The 15736-nt window shown below is 46.4% G+C and overlaps 2 protein-coding genes across 3 annotated transcripts in view; one reads left to right on the top strand and one right to left on the bottom strand.

Moving 5' to 3' along the window:
* OSBPL11 (oxysterol binding protein like 11) overlaps nucleotides 1–5042 on the top strand; it is a 41795-nt gene extending 36753 nt beyond the window's left edge. The window contains exons 11-14 of one of the 2 annotated variants that reach the window (XR_012588517.1): nucleotides 1018–1200; nucleotides 1831–1984; nucleotides 3376–4536; nucleotides 4699–5042. Coding sequence is in view for 1 of the 2 variants with exons in the window: in XM_074596146.1 (XP_074452247.1) it covers nucleotides 1018–1200; nucleotides 1831–1984; nucleotides 3376–3453 (415 nt within the window). In the remaining variant the exon portion in view is untranslated. Of the gene's footprint in view, nucleotides 1–1017; nucleotides 1201–1830; nucleotides 1985–3375 lie in introns of both variants that reach the window. The other variant, XM_074596146.1, reaches the window with a different exon arrangement.
* Nucleotides 5043–8473: 3431 nt separating this feature from the next.
* The window catches only part of LOC141746859 (TGF-beta receptor type-2-like), a 34770-nt gene continuing 27507 nt past the window's right edge, over nucleotides 8474–15736 (bottom strand). Inside the window, exons 4-7 of the mRNA XM_074596147.1 lie at nucleotides 14860–15659; nucleotides 14602–14743; nucleotides 13242–13369; nucleotides 8474–8995 (exon numbers count right to left, since the gene is read on the bottom strand). Of these exons, the coding sequence (XP_074452248.1) occupies nucleotides 8783–8995; nucleotides 13242–13369; nucleotides 14602–14743; nucleotides 14860–15659 (1283 nt within the window). The 3' untranslated portion in view covers nucleotides 8474–8782. The remainder of the gene's footprint in view (nucleotides 8996–13241; nucleotides 13370–14601; nucleotides 14744–14859; nucleotides 15660–15736) is intronic.

Here is a 15736-nt window from a genome sequence, read left to right as displayed (position 1 = left end):
AGCAAAGTGTGAAGGATGTAACATGTGCTTTGTGTGAACGCTGATGAAATCTGGGAAGGGGAGCTGGAGAGTGGTGTGTTGGAGAGAGCTTGTGTACAGGTAATTGCAGTTTAATTGAAGCTGGAGATAGTGAGTCCTTTGTGAATCCTGCAACACCTTTCAAGTGAGAATGTCTCCAGTCTTGTTTGCATAGTATGCAGACCCTTTTGTTCCTCTTGGGAGAAAAGTTCTGTTTGAGGGTGGTAATTTGCTTGCCTAGCAATGCTCAGTAAGCTCCTACTCCTTGGTTCAGGATGAAGTGAGTGCCCAAAGGTCTTTGGACAGGTCTTGACGTTGACAAGAAAAATACGCATCAGTGTGTGTAATTATGGTGAGACTTGAGAGTCTGTGTGACACTTGGAATGAAATACTACATATTAGAAAGACATTTTTAATATCTTGTTATTGGCAGAGGTTTCTGTGGAAGAGACAGGAAAGAAAAGCAGTTCTCCTGATTCCTAGTTTCCTACCTTGCTTTCTGCCTTTATGTATCTACTGCTTGTGAGCAACATAAAATGAGATCACGTACATATGGAGAGCACTGAGATGTAAAGATGTGAGAGAATGCACCAGCAGGTAGTGAGATACGTTCTTGCTAGAAAGTTGAATTTTTATTTTTTAAGTCTGAAGTATGTATCTGATGTGGTGTTTCAAGTGGAAATGATCAACTGCTTGTTATACATGAACCAGCCTGTGGTAGTTTCTTTTTCATTTTCTATTCCATTAAAAGGTTTGAAACCAGCTTAAGCTGAAGCCAAAAATGGAGTTTCCTGGGTAACACGAAGAGAACTAGAGCAACAAGAGAAAGTCACTTTGCTCTTTGAGCTTCTTCATGCAAATACAATTTAAGTAACTAACATTTTTCAAGACAGTGTGACAAGCTTGCAAACTCGTTCAGAATTAAGTTGAGTGATTATGCAAGGAATAGTCCTCAGGTGTCTTCAGCCATGGCCTTTAAAAAATAAATTGCTTTCCTAGAGTCACGGGTGAAGTGAAGCAGAACATGACGAACACAGTAGTGTGCAGAGTGCAAGGGGAATGGAACAGTGTGCTGGAGTTCACCTACAGCAATGGGGAGACTAAATACGTGGACTTGACAAAGCTGTCTGTGACAAGAAAACGAGTCCGGCCCCTTGAGAAACAAGGACCTTTTGAATCCAGGTAGAGTATATGTTCGCTATTGTCTGACCCTTTTTGTCCTAAGCAGTCAGGTGAATGCCTTAGGAAAACCTGCAAATGTACATGCTATTTGTGGATAGTGCTTAGCAGCAGTGATCTTTGTTTCAAAAAAATTTTAAAAAATAAAAACAAGTGCATAATGAGAAGTGCAAAAAAACCCAAGTGCAGGCACATGGTTGTTTATCTTGTCTCTTTTATTCATGGATAGAGTCATCTTATGCGTTAATAAAGTGCCTGCTAGAACAGAGCCTCCTTATTTGTTTTGGTTTTAACCATCAGCTACACAGCAGGGCAGCTCCTGACAAGGGAGGTCCTCACAAGAAACTGCCTGTTGAGTAACACTTCCATAGCCCTTCTGAAGGGTATACAAACAGGCATTTAGACTGGCACCGCAGAGCCGTTCCTATCAGCTCCTAATTACTAGCGTAGCTATAAGACTCGGCTGTGAGTCCTTCCACCTGTGCTGCACCATTGTGCTCTGACCTGGGTTTTGTCATACCTAAGTAGAGGGAGTGCTCCTGTTCTGAAATAACCGCATGCAGTGATCCTGTAAGTTCCAGGTGTCAGGCTGAGACAACTTTTGAAAACTGAAGCTAACAATTTGTTTTGTAGGAGGCTGTGGCAGCATGTAACAGAGTCTCTGCGGGATGGAGACATCGATAAGGCTACGGAGCACAAGCGAGCCCTTGAAGAACGACAGAGGAATGAAGAGAGGCTTCGTGCTGAAACAGAAACACCTTGGTGTACTAAATACTTCCTTAAAGAAGTAAGTTCCAAGCAGTTAGCTGTTGATGAGGCAGAGCTACAATGAAAGCAGGTGCACATAAGGGTCCATGTCCTGTCAGAATAGAGTATTTGGCATTGGATCATATAGTTTATCCCCATGGGATCCATAGGAGTAAGGTGACATAAGCACTCTCAAGCATTTAAAGGTGTGACTTTAGCCTTCACTTCCCAAACACTTTGGTTTGGCGATTTCCTTGCAAAATGTTGCCTGTTTTGTGGTTTGGTTGCTTTTACCAAACACTTCCTTGTGGTACATGGAAAACAGCTTTACATGTACACGTGTAAGTAGACTGTAACAGTAAATACCCAAAGAAAATAATCAGTAGTACTGATTTTCCTTATCTTGTGCACATATGAACCCGAGATATTACTGTTAGCAAGAAGGAACACGAGTTAATTCTCAACTTAGAACTTGTGTTTGTCTACGTTATGTTTTGGATGGACCTTATTTGTTCAGTGGCTTAACCTGTATTTCAATAATGGTAGTAACAATAATAATACAGTCAGACTCTTAATAAGGTGAACTGCAGCCTGCTTAGGAACCCTGGGGGCTGCTGGTGTGATAACTTTGAGACAGGCTTTCCTTGTCGTCCAGATGATGAGACCTTGCTTGCGCAGAGAGCTTTGCTGAGCCCCGTGCAAGAGGGGAGGACTCAACTAGAATTTACACTGTAGTAGTTTAGATTCTTCTTGTAGCGAAGGCGTTATCTGTGAAACTGAAGTAATATAATGCCCCCTTCTTCTTTTTCCTGTGTCTGTGGCTGCAAGGGTTTAAAACAACCTAAATTTTTTTTGTATGTTACTTTTCTGGTTTTATTTTTTAAAGTTCAGGACTATCTGTCAGCTCCAATAAAGCTTTTTGTTCTCTAAAGCTATGTTAGTATGACTAGCTGAGATTTAGATATTTGTATTATTAGTATCTAGATGTAGAAGAGGTGAAATTCCGTTGCTAATCTGAGACACAGATCTACTCAGAAAACATCTACATGTAATCCTGAGCTCCTTCATTTCCGGGTGAGCAGTTGGGCTGTGTTAGTTGTGCTGATAATCTTGGACAGCTGTGCCTCTGCTGGCTTCTTGTTTGGCTTTTTAAAGTAATCTGGATCAGGGAGTTGAGGAGAGTGGCTTTCCATCTGGGTTAATTACAAGTGCAGTCGATTCCCAGAGAGCGCTGTGGCTCGGCAAGAGTCCGACCGTGTTCTGAAGCAGTCTCAGAGCCTGCAGCATTGATCGCTGTGTCTTAATCTGTGGGAGTTAAAGGTGTAAACTGTGTCCCTCTGGTTTTCACAGCTATCGGTCTAATAGCTGTGTGAAGGGAGTCCTCCCGGGGCAACGTCTTTATAGTAACAGTATTTTCTCTTACAATTGCAGGGAGATGGCTGGGTGTACCATAAACCCCTCTGGAAAACAGTCTCTGCTGTGCAAACTCAGCAAACGGACACTAACTAGAAAAGCTGCTTTAAGATGAGTTTTCTGATTTTCCTCTCCTTTTCCCCTGTCTCTCAAAACACAGTAATCACACTGAGTGTCCCCTTTTTATGTTATCGTGAAAGTTTAAATGAGCATAAAGAAATAAGTATACTAGGGCACTTTAAAGCTACTTAAAAAAAAAAAGTTGTAGAGACAAACTTGCCAGGTACATCCAACCAACTTGTTTTTTGTACGATCCAAGAGATTTTATCTGAATTGTGTAAGATTCTTCTTAGTAGATCTGATTGCAAAAGCTGCCTAAGAGAAGAAGGAACCGTTGGATTTTGGAGTGACATGGGAACTTTTTTCAGAATCTGCGTCAAGCTCTTTAATAACTGAAACCTGCTCAGTACCCATGTAGACAACAGCAACAGAAAATTGCTGCTTTTATGCCCAGTGATTAACCTTTCTGGCGAAAACTGGAGGGATGTTTGGAAGATGTGCCTGAAATCAGTGTTAAGAAACAACTGGATCATGATGACTTTTTTTTCTTCAGAGAGGAGACGTGCATGCATCGGAGGAATATGGGATATATGTAGAGACTACCTTTCTTTTTTATGGATTTATAAAAGCAATTAAAGTTGTAACCATGGAGAAATTTTTCCTCTGAAATGTTTTAATATACTTGAAATAATTGACTTGAATTGGAAAAGTAATTTGAACACTTTTCAACTCCTAATTTTATTAAATCTCTTTGAGTGACTCTGATTTTTCTCATGTTATAATGTAATGAGACTTGGCCTTTTTTTTTTTTTTCCTCCTCCACCTTCCCTTCCCAAGGACTAAGGCGTTCAAAATGAACAGAAAGCGTACAGTTTTGTATTTAAATTTCTCTGCCCATCTAATCATCTAAGAGGGGAAGTATCAGTGTTAGAAACTGTCCTTTGGATTGTTTTGATTTTTCTCCTGTGGTGTTATTCAGAACAATGCAGTGAAATGTGACCTGTGAATACATGGACTCTAGGTCCTGTTTTTTCATCTTACCACAGAAAAAAAAGCTGATTATGCTGAGGACTGGGTATTGATTTGAAACACAATCAGATATCAGGAAACTGTATTCAGGTACAAACATCCTTTGGGTTTTTTTATAACTATTTTATTGAAGTCTAAGAATTGCTGGCAATTAAGAATAGTACTTATTATGGCTTTCGTTATTGTTGTAACTACAAGCTACCTTAATTTTTCCAACAGTGGTGCCTTACTCTGTTTTTTCTTCTGATGTAGTCTTCCAATCAGTGTATATAACATTATCTGCCACTTCCCAGCCATGGCAATGGCTGCACCTGATCCAGCATTATGAGAGCTCACAACTGTGTGATCCGGTAAGATGTTTTCCATGGAGAAGATACAAGTGTAAGAATGCATCAGAAGGTTTAAATAACCATGTTAACTTTCAACACAAACTGTAAATTGTGCAAAAAAAAAAAAAAAAAGAGTTGGGTTTATGCACAACTGTTTTGATCCTCTTGTACACTTTTTTTTTTTGCTGTGAAATGCACTGAGATCTCAATGCGAGTCATAGTCCGTTTGTGAGAAGTGGGGGTGGGGATAATAAAACTACAAAATGATTCATTTGTTCTGTGTGCTTTCCTAGAGATCAGGTGACCAGGAAGACTAGGCTGTTGTTATCTTTTATGCTGGAGATCCGTCTGTCTGGGCTTCCCTTGGCCCTTAAAGCGGGATATTTTGGCACTGTGCACTTGAGTAGTAACTATGTTCTCCAGCAGAAGAATATTTTAGGCCCTGCTGTCTTGTTTGTGCTATTCTGTACAACCATCCTGTTGTGTTAGTTTTAGATATCCATTGGGCATTTTCATGTTTAACCAGGAATAAAAATAAAAAAGAAAACAGTGGGATTAGTTCCTCCTTGTTTCTGGGTCTGCGGCACATTTGGGGTGTGCTCTTTGGCCGATTCCAGGATTTGGGGTAGGAATTATGGTGGCAATGCGTGAACTTCCATAGTTCATCGGTACCTGCACCAAACTGGGGGCGGTAGAAGGACAGAAAATAAATTGACAACATTGTGTGTGTTTCATAGTTGTTTCATTTGTGTCATGTGGCAGATTTGCTTTAAACAAACAGCAGGGGCTGTGGCGCGAGGTCCAGTTTTTAATATTGCTGTGATCAGAGCAGAAAGGGAGCCTTTACCAGCTGAGCATACTCCAGGGATCAACCTGTGCTTATTAAAATATAGACCCATGACTCAGTCGCTGAGCTCTGCTTAAAATTTTGATTTGGGAATTTGTCAAGGTGATAGCTGTAAAACCGATTGAAAAGCTCCCATGTTGACCATAAACCCATTTGTGTTCCTTGTATAATATTATTAGTCAAGTTATTTCTCTTCCACCCTCATCTGGTATGCTTGTGGTTTCACACCGAGAAAGCTGTTACTAATTTTGTTGTATAAAAATAGACCCAACGCTGAAGAAGTAGTCTTTTAAAATACATGAAACGATTTCTTTTAACATAGGGGTGCTGCTAGAAAAAAAGAAGGTAAAGCCTTCCTTTGCTCAGATGATCACAAGGACTGGAGCGGCTTTGTGATGTGGATTTAGTTATGATGTGAATTTCTAGTTACTTCTAGAAATAAAGGACGTAGTTGAAAACAGTTTAAAAAAAAAAAAATAATTCTAGCCACTGAATATCCAGCTTAAATTGTAAGACATTTATGTGATTCTTCTGAGAGTTGCAAGCACCCTACCGACTAATGTATGTATTTTTAACTCTGGCCAGATTTGATTCTCTTGCGTAACTGCTGTTGTTTCCATCTTATACCTTCTGGAGTGAAGGGAAGGGCTTGCTGCTGCTTCCTGTGTAGATATTTGCTGGAAACGCAATGTGTTCAATGGGGAGCATGGCAAAACGTAGGATTTCATCTCGCATTCCCTTCTGTCTTTTTGGCTCCATTGGGCTCCACTGAAGTTCAGAGCAAAATTTTTACTGATCTCAGTGGTTTTGGGCTCCCTGGGTTATAAACAGATCTTGGAGGTTAAATAAGCGGCTCTTTTCAGAGGTGCTGTGTACCCTGCTGCTCCTGGAAAACAGAGACTCCTATTTAAAACAAAGTCACTCCTAGTTAATGCAATCGCTCCTATTTAACACGGGCATTCAAGCGTATAATCCTGAAAGCTCTAGTCTGGACTTGGTTTTCATGGAGGTGAAAAATAGCAATATGTAAATTGGAGTGCTCAAGGCTTTAGGCGTGGGGAGGGGAATAGCTTTAGAAGTTTTTCAGCATATTTACAGTATAAGCTGTCAACTTTAGGATTAAGTCTCTCTCCCCAGGAGAATTTGGATTTCAGCCATCAGGATCAGAGATGCAGCCTTCAGTGTCTAGTTTGCATGGGCTGACCCCTCTCTGTCCCGGTCACCTGTGGAAGAACGGGTCAGCGTGTCTTTTAAGGCCTCTTGAACTGGACTTGGAAGAACAAGTAAACATATTCATCTGTGGTATATCCAAACAACTTGGTGCAAAACTTGGTAGGGGAAATTCTGCACTGAACATTATGAGAAGGAAAGATTGGAGAGCCTGGGGGGGGTTTGGCGTGTTCCTGTAACTTCTTATCTCCATGTCAGAAAAGCTGCCCCATGCTCGCTGTTCATCTCGAATATATGTACAGTAGAGCAGTGCTTAATCTATTAAAGAACTGAGGCTGAAGTCAGGTGGGTGGAAAGGTGTGTTTCTGGTGAACTGGGGAGGATACGCTTCAAGAGAAGGGGGATTAGCTTAAAAAAATCGTAAGGTGACAGGAGGTAGCAGCCAGGTGGGGGATTGGTGGCAATGAAAGGTATGGTCACAGTTGCAGGTGGAGACTTATACTTGGTAGCTGAAGTTAGTTTTTATTATTTAGATTTTCTGTGACCTAATTAATTTCCCTTCTGTCCTTCTTCAAAGGAATTAGAGACAATTTTGTTCTAGGGTTTTAATTTAGGAGCTGTGGAAACAGCCCGAAGAGGGTGGAAACAGACAGAGAGCATAGAAAAGGTTTGTGTATGGGCTGGTGCTGTCATAGCTGTGTGTTTTAGAAAACTGAAACAGCCCTGCAGATCCGCTTCCCTGCTCCAACACTGGGGAGCCTCGGCTGCAGAAAGCTCGTGGCTGTTGTATGGTTTTCTCCCTTTCTCTCGCAGGGGCTGATCCGTGCAGCCGCGTGCTGGCAAGCAAAGTATTCCTCTCCGATGCTATCCTGAAAGATACACCTCTGTGTAGGTGAGCGTCAGGTATGGGCTTGCAGGGCTTCTCGGCAGCAGCTAAGGTTTTTATTACCTTTTGCTCCCAAGGGTGGAGGGATTAAGATTTGCACAGCGCCAGGATTCGGAGCGAGGTATGACTTACCTTTCCTGAATTGCCTTCCCACTCCCCTGCCAGCCTGGCTTGGTCTGCTGGTTATGGGAATAAAGGTCCTGGTTCTGTCTGATCATGTTTCTTCAGGTTGAGTAACAGCAAAGGGTGCGAAAGAGTTGCCAGAAGAATTAGCCAACACGTTGGTGTTGATGGTATTCCTGTGGCACACACCTGTTGGCTAGAGGTGGCTGGAAACCGGACTGATATGGGAAAGAGTTGGCTGGGTATCCTGTATGGAGGCTTCTGAGAGTGAAACGGCGGTGTCTACGCTGGTGACTATTTTTTCTACTGAAGAAACTTCACGTGCCCACCTGCGCTATCAAGTACACCCAGGAGTTCCCCAGTGGAAAAAAAGGTGTGTTGGAGTTACGGTAAATCAGGCTTTTGCAAACTGGATTATCAGGTATCTTTACTAAGGACTGTCTGATTGATGAACAATTTTCTTGGGTGCCAGCATTTCTTCTACTGAGAGTGTGTCACATCTCAAGAGGTTTTTGTTTCTTTTTCCTGCTGCTACAACAGAATTTTTTTTTTTTTGGGGAGGGATGTGTATATGCGGAGGCCATTAAGAAAGGAAAATCGACAGTTGTCTTGATCTCTGCAGAATAAGCAGAAGAGAAACTCGTGATGGCAATGTGGAAGGACTTCAAAAGATAGACATGGAATTCAGGTGCTTATTAATAAAAGATTAAACATTATTATTTTAAAAAATAATAAAAGGAATGCTTTGCATCATTATACATTTAAAGTAAGTACAAAATCAGTTCATATATAATGTTGCACTTTAACCAAAGTATTGATTCCACAGTTCACCCTATCTGTGGGAGGAAACAGATCTCATAAATAAGTTATGTACTAGATCTTAGTTCCATTTTGAAAAACGAAGCTGGGTTTTTCCCCCATGAGCTAAACGCTTCTCGCTTATCTTCTCATCTCTCGCGATAAGGCTTTTTGCCAGCTGTGTCACTGCGTATTTCTGCTCCCATCACTGTCCTGCTGCTCCCCGCCTGGAGAAGCCGTTTTGCTGGCCTCGTTGTCCGTGTTGTTGTTGAGGATGTCGTCGCAATCCATCTGCGCCATCAGGTTGAAGCGCTCGGCCACGCAGTGGGCGGTGAGTCGAGCCTCGGGGTCGTGGTCCCAGCACTCCGTGATGGTGTCGCACAGAAAACGCATTCCCTGCAAGTCAGAAGGGCTGAAATTAAGATCTGAAGGCAGGAGGAAGAGGAGCTGGAAGCTGATCTAAAGCAACCACAATGTTTTACCATACTTGTGACAGCTTCCTGCAGAAATGCTTTTTTTTTTTTTTTTTTTGGCCAAGCTTAAGCCCAGGAGGAGCCTTGGAAGTTGTGGCAAGTGCCAACGCTCGCACTGTTACGGCACTGCTTGTGTTAGAGCAGCAGCCGCGGCTCACCTGGGATCCGGTCCCATTTTCCACACTCCCTGGAAATTGGTTTGTATCAACTGTGGGACTTGAATAGGGACCCAAGGGAATTAGGCCCTCCATCTCCTGTCTCAGCCCTGCCCATTCAGATCGGAACATCCTAAAACCGGGAAGGGCAGGAGAGGTGCAGATGGTGACCTGCAGGCTGGCAGCCAAGCCCAGGTCCCTGGGTTCCAAGCCTGTGCCCTGGCTGTTGCACCTGGATGGTGGGGAGGTTTCAAAGGCAAGTTTGGAATTAAACTTCTTAAATATGACTTCATGTTCTAGCAGCTTTCTGGAAGGGTGCGCCGTGTCAAACGGTCACTGCAGGGTGCAGCTCAGCTTTGCGTTCTCGCCACAAAATAGTGTCTTGCTTTGGGTGGGATTGGGAACTTCTCAGCGTGCTCAGTTCCTCTCGGTTGCAATGGTTATGCCTCCTAGTAATATAATCTTTTTCCCAACTGTTTAGTGCTCTGAAGAGAGTCCCAAAATTTTGGGTTTAGCAACGAAATGGCAGTTTTCAGCTGGTATTTTTCCCCCTCTTAAGCTAGCAACACTGCTAGCACCAGAAGCTATGTTGAACCTTCCTTTGCTTGTATAATTCCTGTCATGTGCTATTGCTTTCTGCATCATTGTCAACCCAGGTTGCAACACAGTGGAAAAATCATTATTCTAAATAAAGCTTTACGTTTTTCAGGGGTTTTTGTGTATTTCTTAATTTGCAATTAAGAGAACCCAAGCGTCTCGTATAGACCCAACACCAGAGGAAAATGCAGGTGCTACAGAGATGTACCGTCAGTGTCATCTGTCCTTCTGCACCTTCCTCTGAACTCGCCGCTCACCGATAAGGTTCCTCCTGCTAAATCTTCCGTACTGGACCCAGATTAGAGAGAACAGGACTGTGCAGTGTAAGGGACAGATGGTGCATTTCAGCACCTCTTACATCACTCATTTATTAGCTTAGTTGAAAGGATTTGAGGATAATTGATTAACATGCAAAAATGAGCTAGCTTAGCCGAAGCTTTTAAAATAAGCCTTTTCTCAAACAGAACACAGCGCTGCCGTATGGTTTAGTCACTAGATTTTCTGTGCTTAATTTTGCCCTGAAATCATGACATTTATTTGCAGCTTGCCTTGTAAGTAGCGATGATGCTCTTTTGAGCGGTACAACCGGAACATCTTGTTACGCTCCCAAAAGGGACTTAGTTTGGGTTTTATATTTGATATCTCAGGTTTCCAAAGGATGCTGAGTTTTACAAGTATATTTTTAGTGGCAATATTGAGACTTAAGCTCCCACTGCTCCTTCCTGTTCCACACCAGCCCTTTGGTTGTGCCAGTACAACAGTCTGTTCAGCTGCCTCGTGAACCACATCCAGGAATTTACCTGGTAAAATAAACACTTATTTTTTTGTATGTGATATATTTTTTAAATAAGCGAGGTGGAAGCTTGGGCTTAAGGTGTGTGTAAGTTATTTGGGAAACTTTGGGGATAAATTTCTTCAACGGGCTTTATTGTGCAGCCTTGAAAACAGTTGCCTTGGAGCTGCTGGTGGGCAGCCCGCTGGGCGAGTCAGCTCCGTCAGGGAAATCAGTGCTTATGTCTGCTGAAAATCTTAAACCGTGGCCAACAATGTAAGCCCCTGCTTGACTGAGAGGGATCCTGACGGTTGAAACGTGGAAGTATTGTTTGGAGCTCTGTATCAAACTTGTTTTCGTTGATGGGAACATCTGTGAGGGCTTCCTGTTCAGGTGAGCAATTTGTCACCCTTTTTTGGTGTCACCCAATGCTTCCTCCCGCAGGAAGCCCTTGATTCTTCTGCGGAAAGGCTGGGAGACCTGGGTCTGTTTGGCCTGGAGAAGAGAAGACTGAGAGGGGACCTCATCAATGCTTAGAAATATCTAAAGGGCAGGTGACTAGAGGATGGGGCCAGACTCTTCTCAGTGGTGCCCGGCGACAGGACAAGGGGCAACGGGCACAAGCTGGAACTCAGGAAATTCCATCTCAACATGAGGAAAAACTTCTTTACTTTGAGGGAGACAGGGCACTGGTACAGGCTGCCCAAAGAGGTGGTGGACTCTCCTTCTATGGAGACATTCAAAACCCGCCTGGATGTGTTCCAGTCCAACCTGCTTTGGTGACCCTGCTTTGGCAGGGGGTTGGACCAGATGATCTCCGAAGGCCCCTTCCGACCCCTACCGTTCTGTGACTCCTAAGGAAGCCCTTGGCACAAAGGGTGGCTTTCTGCTGCTTCCCAGCAGATGGTGCTGCCCTATGCCGCATCCCAGGGACTGGTTGCAAAATGCCCGGAAAATCCCGTGAAGCCGGGCTTGCCAGGAGACGTTTGTTAGATCAGCCGAAGTTAGTTGGAGGCAAACTTCCAGGAACACAACGTGGCTTTTCTGTTCCTCTTCCCCAGTGAATATCAGGTGGTCTAATCAAAGTTACTACCTTATAAACCTCGCTCTGTTTACGTGCTCGACCAACCCAACTACGGCAACGTTATTTCTCGGAGGCGATTGCAGTCAGCCCTCCTTCAGCTCAGCAAACAGCGCAGCCGTGGTCAGCCCCTATCAGAGGGTGATTTTTTCACAAGCTAAGCCTCAGTATATTTTCCCTGTGGTTTCCAAGTTTATCAGGGACCCTGGGAGGTTGAACGTCTGTGATGTATGTAGCAGCGCTGATTGAAGTTCCCGTATTTGCCTTCATCAAGGAAGAAGGCTGGGGGAACTTCAGAAAGGGACTTGCCGACTGATAAACTCACTGATGGCCCAGCAGAAGCCACGGACTCATTTGATGCTCTTTGCAGCTTTGGCGGGTCAGGTCGGTTGCGAGTCTTTGGACAAACACGGTTTAGAGAGGAGATATTGTAGGGAACACGTGGCCTCCTAAGATCATGAAGTTGTCTCTCTCCTTTTGAAAAGCCTGGCTTCATGTGCCACCCAGGCAGAGCGGAAGCGGGAGCGATGTGTTGTATGGGGGGAGCCAGCGGGCTCAGTGTTCCAGCTTGTTTTTCAGATGAACTGAATTGTTGATCAGCGGATGGTGTTTTTCCACAAGACGTGTGAAATTTAAGAAGTACGGGAAGTCAGGCAAGATTGAAAAATCACGGTCAGCGTGCCCGATACCCCTTGTGCCCTCAATGCATGGAAGAAAGTACTGGACCTGGGGGAGGGAGGACCACGTCAGGGCCAGGAGGTAGCTATGTTTCTGGAGCTGGTTGGTCTGGGCGTGCTTGGGACTGGTTTCAACAGAGCAGAGCTCGTCGTTGCTGCAGTACTTCTATTCTAGAGCGCTGGGTTATGCTTTCTGGGCTGAAACGCTGCGCTTTCAGACCCTCTGAGTGGAAGGCTGGTGAAAGACTTGCCCTTGACAAGACCTGAGCCTCGCAGGTTCCCGGCTCTCGGCTTCAGGCGTGGTTCCCGATTGTTTCGCTCCAGGAAGATGCTTTCCTCGCAGAAGTCCTCCTTCTCCCGTGCCAAGTCCTGACCTCTGGTGTTAAAGGTAATTTTGAGCTTGAAACATCCACAACCGTGCGGGCAGGAGGCTGGATGCACCTTTCTCTCCTGTCCCCGCTGTGAGATGGCTGCGTGCGAGGGACAGCGTGTTTCCTGAGCTAGAGGTTTCTCGATATGGGGGTTATGGGAGAAAGGGGGTAGACTCATAATTTACTGTTTCATGAGGATATCTTGGACTAAAATGCTCCATTTTGCTGTTTCCTGCAAGATAACTGAATACCATCGCTTGGCATTCCTAACGTTTCCTGATCAGGGCAATTTATTAATCATTAAATTTTGCTGTACGCCTGGCTGATGGTTTTTAAACACCAGGGAATTGTGTCTTGTGGGGCTTAGGTGGGCTCAGCCAGCCAAGGAGGAAGGAGCTGTGTGTCCAGGGATCTGCCCACTTTTGCTTTGATAACAGCTTTAATAATTTCTCAGGTGGATTACTGGGGTGGGACAATATGGGTTACTCTTTTCTGATCCAGCTACTCCCAGCTTACCTGATGCACCAGCCAGCTGCTCGGGATCTCAGGGCGTCCTCTGCCATGCAGCACGATGTCCCTCATGGTATCCACGCAGGGCTGCTCCTGGACTTTTGACCCAAAAGGCAGCTCATAATTCTTTACCTCTGCAAGGAAGCAACAGCAGTGTTTACGGGATGTTTTTCATGCGTTCGCTGCTTTGCTTTGGTATGGTCCACTGGATGAGAATAAACTTGTTTTTATCAGTCTGCAAAAATAGACGGATCTGGAAACAATTTAACACAGAAACATAGTGCTGGGTTTTCATATAGAGGTTGTCTTCAGAGACAAGACTGAGGAACCATCTGGCCACCTTCCTGAACCCAAGAGATGCACCACAAAGGACTTAGTCTTTGGGTGAGACATATTTTGAGCAGGTAAACTGTGTTGTGCTGGTGAAAGATGGGAGAAGCAACTACGGTACCAGCATCCAGATTCCTGCTGTGTGCATGGATCGGCTTAGAGGAGAAATGGCCCTTCCAGAAGGGCAACCCCATGTCGTGAGAGGCCAAGGAGAAACTCCCTGTTGCAGAGGTGAGAGGCCACCCTGGTTTCTGCCAGATCCTGCTCAGGTGCGAATGCAGGTGAGATGCGAGTCGGGAGGGATGGCTCGGGATGCTGGCTCGGGGGCAAAGGATGCACGGGGCATCTGAGCCAGCAAGGCTCTCCCACCGCCGAGCAGGGGGCACACGGGGGCAGCTGGGGCAGCTTTCTTGACGAGGATTGGAGCTTCTTGCATCTCCATGGGCTTGTATTGCAAGTAGGTGAGATAGGGAAGGAACCAGAGAGCGCTAAAAAGGGAAGAGAGGGGAGCAGGCAGAAGGTCAGGCAGGGGCTAACAGCTGGGCAGATAATGAAATGTTTTGTTACACGCAATTACAGATGCCAGGATGTGGCTCTGGGAACCGAGGGGGGACGTGGCTCTGTTGGAGGCTGGAGTTTGTGAGTCCCCGTTGCAAAATAAACCCTCTGCTGTTGTCTGAAAAAAAATAAAAGTGCTTGTGGCCAGGGAGGAGGAGGCAGCTTCGGCTCCTCATGCTCGGTTTGCTTTGCAGCGCCAGCGCTGACTCGGATGTGACTTGGCGGCTGGCCGGCTGTGAGCGGGGGCTGGACCAGGTCACCCCCTGGGGTCCCGTCCTGCTCCTCGGCCACTGAGCCAGCCCCCTCGAGCCGTGACACACAGGGCAGGATCTACCGCCACCTCTTAGCAGCCCTGCAGCCTCTTACCACCCCAAATCAGGTCCCGTGCCACCGCCAGGGACGTGAGGGTGAGCCACGTCCCCGTACGGGGAGGAAGGGAGCAAAAAGGCATGTGGCAACCCTGGTGCGATGCTCCTACCTCCTACCACTTCACATCTGGAGGCCATTTCCCACAAAACAAGGGCCATGGAGTAGACATCCATCTGCTTGAAAGACTCCAGGTCTTCCAGGTTCACCCTGGACTCCAGGACCTCTGGGGCCATGTATCTGGCGGTGCCCACCTGCCCACAAAGAGGAGAGAGGGGTTAGCAGAGGTGGGCGAGGGCTTCGGCCACGGGGCCACCAGGGGTGGTTTGCAAAGGGTTCCCTCTGAGGAGAGCTGGTTGGTCATACTTGCCTGCCCGCTGTTGGCAAAGTCATCCACCGTCAGGGAAGGGTCGAGACGTATGGCGATGCCGAAGTCGCAGAGCACACACTCCTGCTCGTTCTTCACCAGGACGTTGGTGCTTTTGATGTCCCGGTGGGCGATGGGGATTTTCGGCCTGCCGCAGGCGGTGTAGTCGCTATGGAGATGGGCCACCCCGCTCACCAGGGAGCCCGCCATCTTCTGCAGGTCCATCCAGCTCAGGACGTGGCGGGAGAGGTAGTCCTTGAGGTTGCCCCGGCTGTGGTAGGCAGTGATGAGCCAGTACTCCCGGCGGGGCCCCGCGCCCCGGTCCTCGGCGGTGAGGAACCGCAGGACGCTGTCGTGCTTCAGGCTGGCGTCGGTGAAGATCTGGCTCTCGTTCTTCCAGGAGGAGTACTCCTCGCAGGGGAAGATCTTCACGGCCACCGTCTCGTACTGCCCCGAGCGGCTGTGGCTCAGCTTGGCCCTCCACACCTCTGCAAACTGCCCTTTGCCCACCATCTCGTCCAGCTCGATGGGGAGCAGCTCAGCGGGGCGGCTGGTGGGGCTGGCGCCGGCCGGGCTCTCGTCCATCAGCACTGACAACTTCTCCTCCCGCTCGGCCGACTTCCCCGGTTCCGGCAGCGCCGGGGGCTGCCCCGTTTTCCCACCCCACGCCTTGGCTCTCTTGCGCCGCTTCTGCGTGCGGCAGAGGTAAAATATCACCGTGATCATCACCGCCACCAGCAGCGGGGGCAGGAGGCTGATGGCGGCCACCGGGATCACCTCTTTGCTCTGCAGCATGGAGTAGCCTGCGGGGAGGAAAGCAAAGGCGAGGGCGCTGCCGCCGCGGGCCTGCAACAGCTCGTTCTCGTCACGCGGAGGAGGA

The sequence above is a fragment of the Larus michahellis genome, chromosome 7, assembly GCF_964199755.1.
Source record: "Larus michahellis chromosome 7, bLarMic1.1, whole genome shotgun sequence".
Lineage (NCBI taxonomy): Eukaryota > Metazoa > Chordata > Aves > Charadriiformes > Laridae > Larus > Larus michahellis.
Note: the sequence above shows the minus strand (reverse complement) of the source record. Positions and strands in the feature narration are given on the sequence as shown.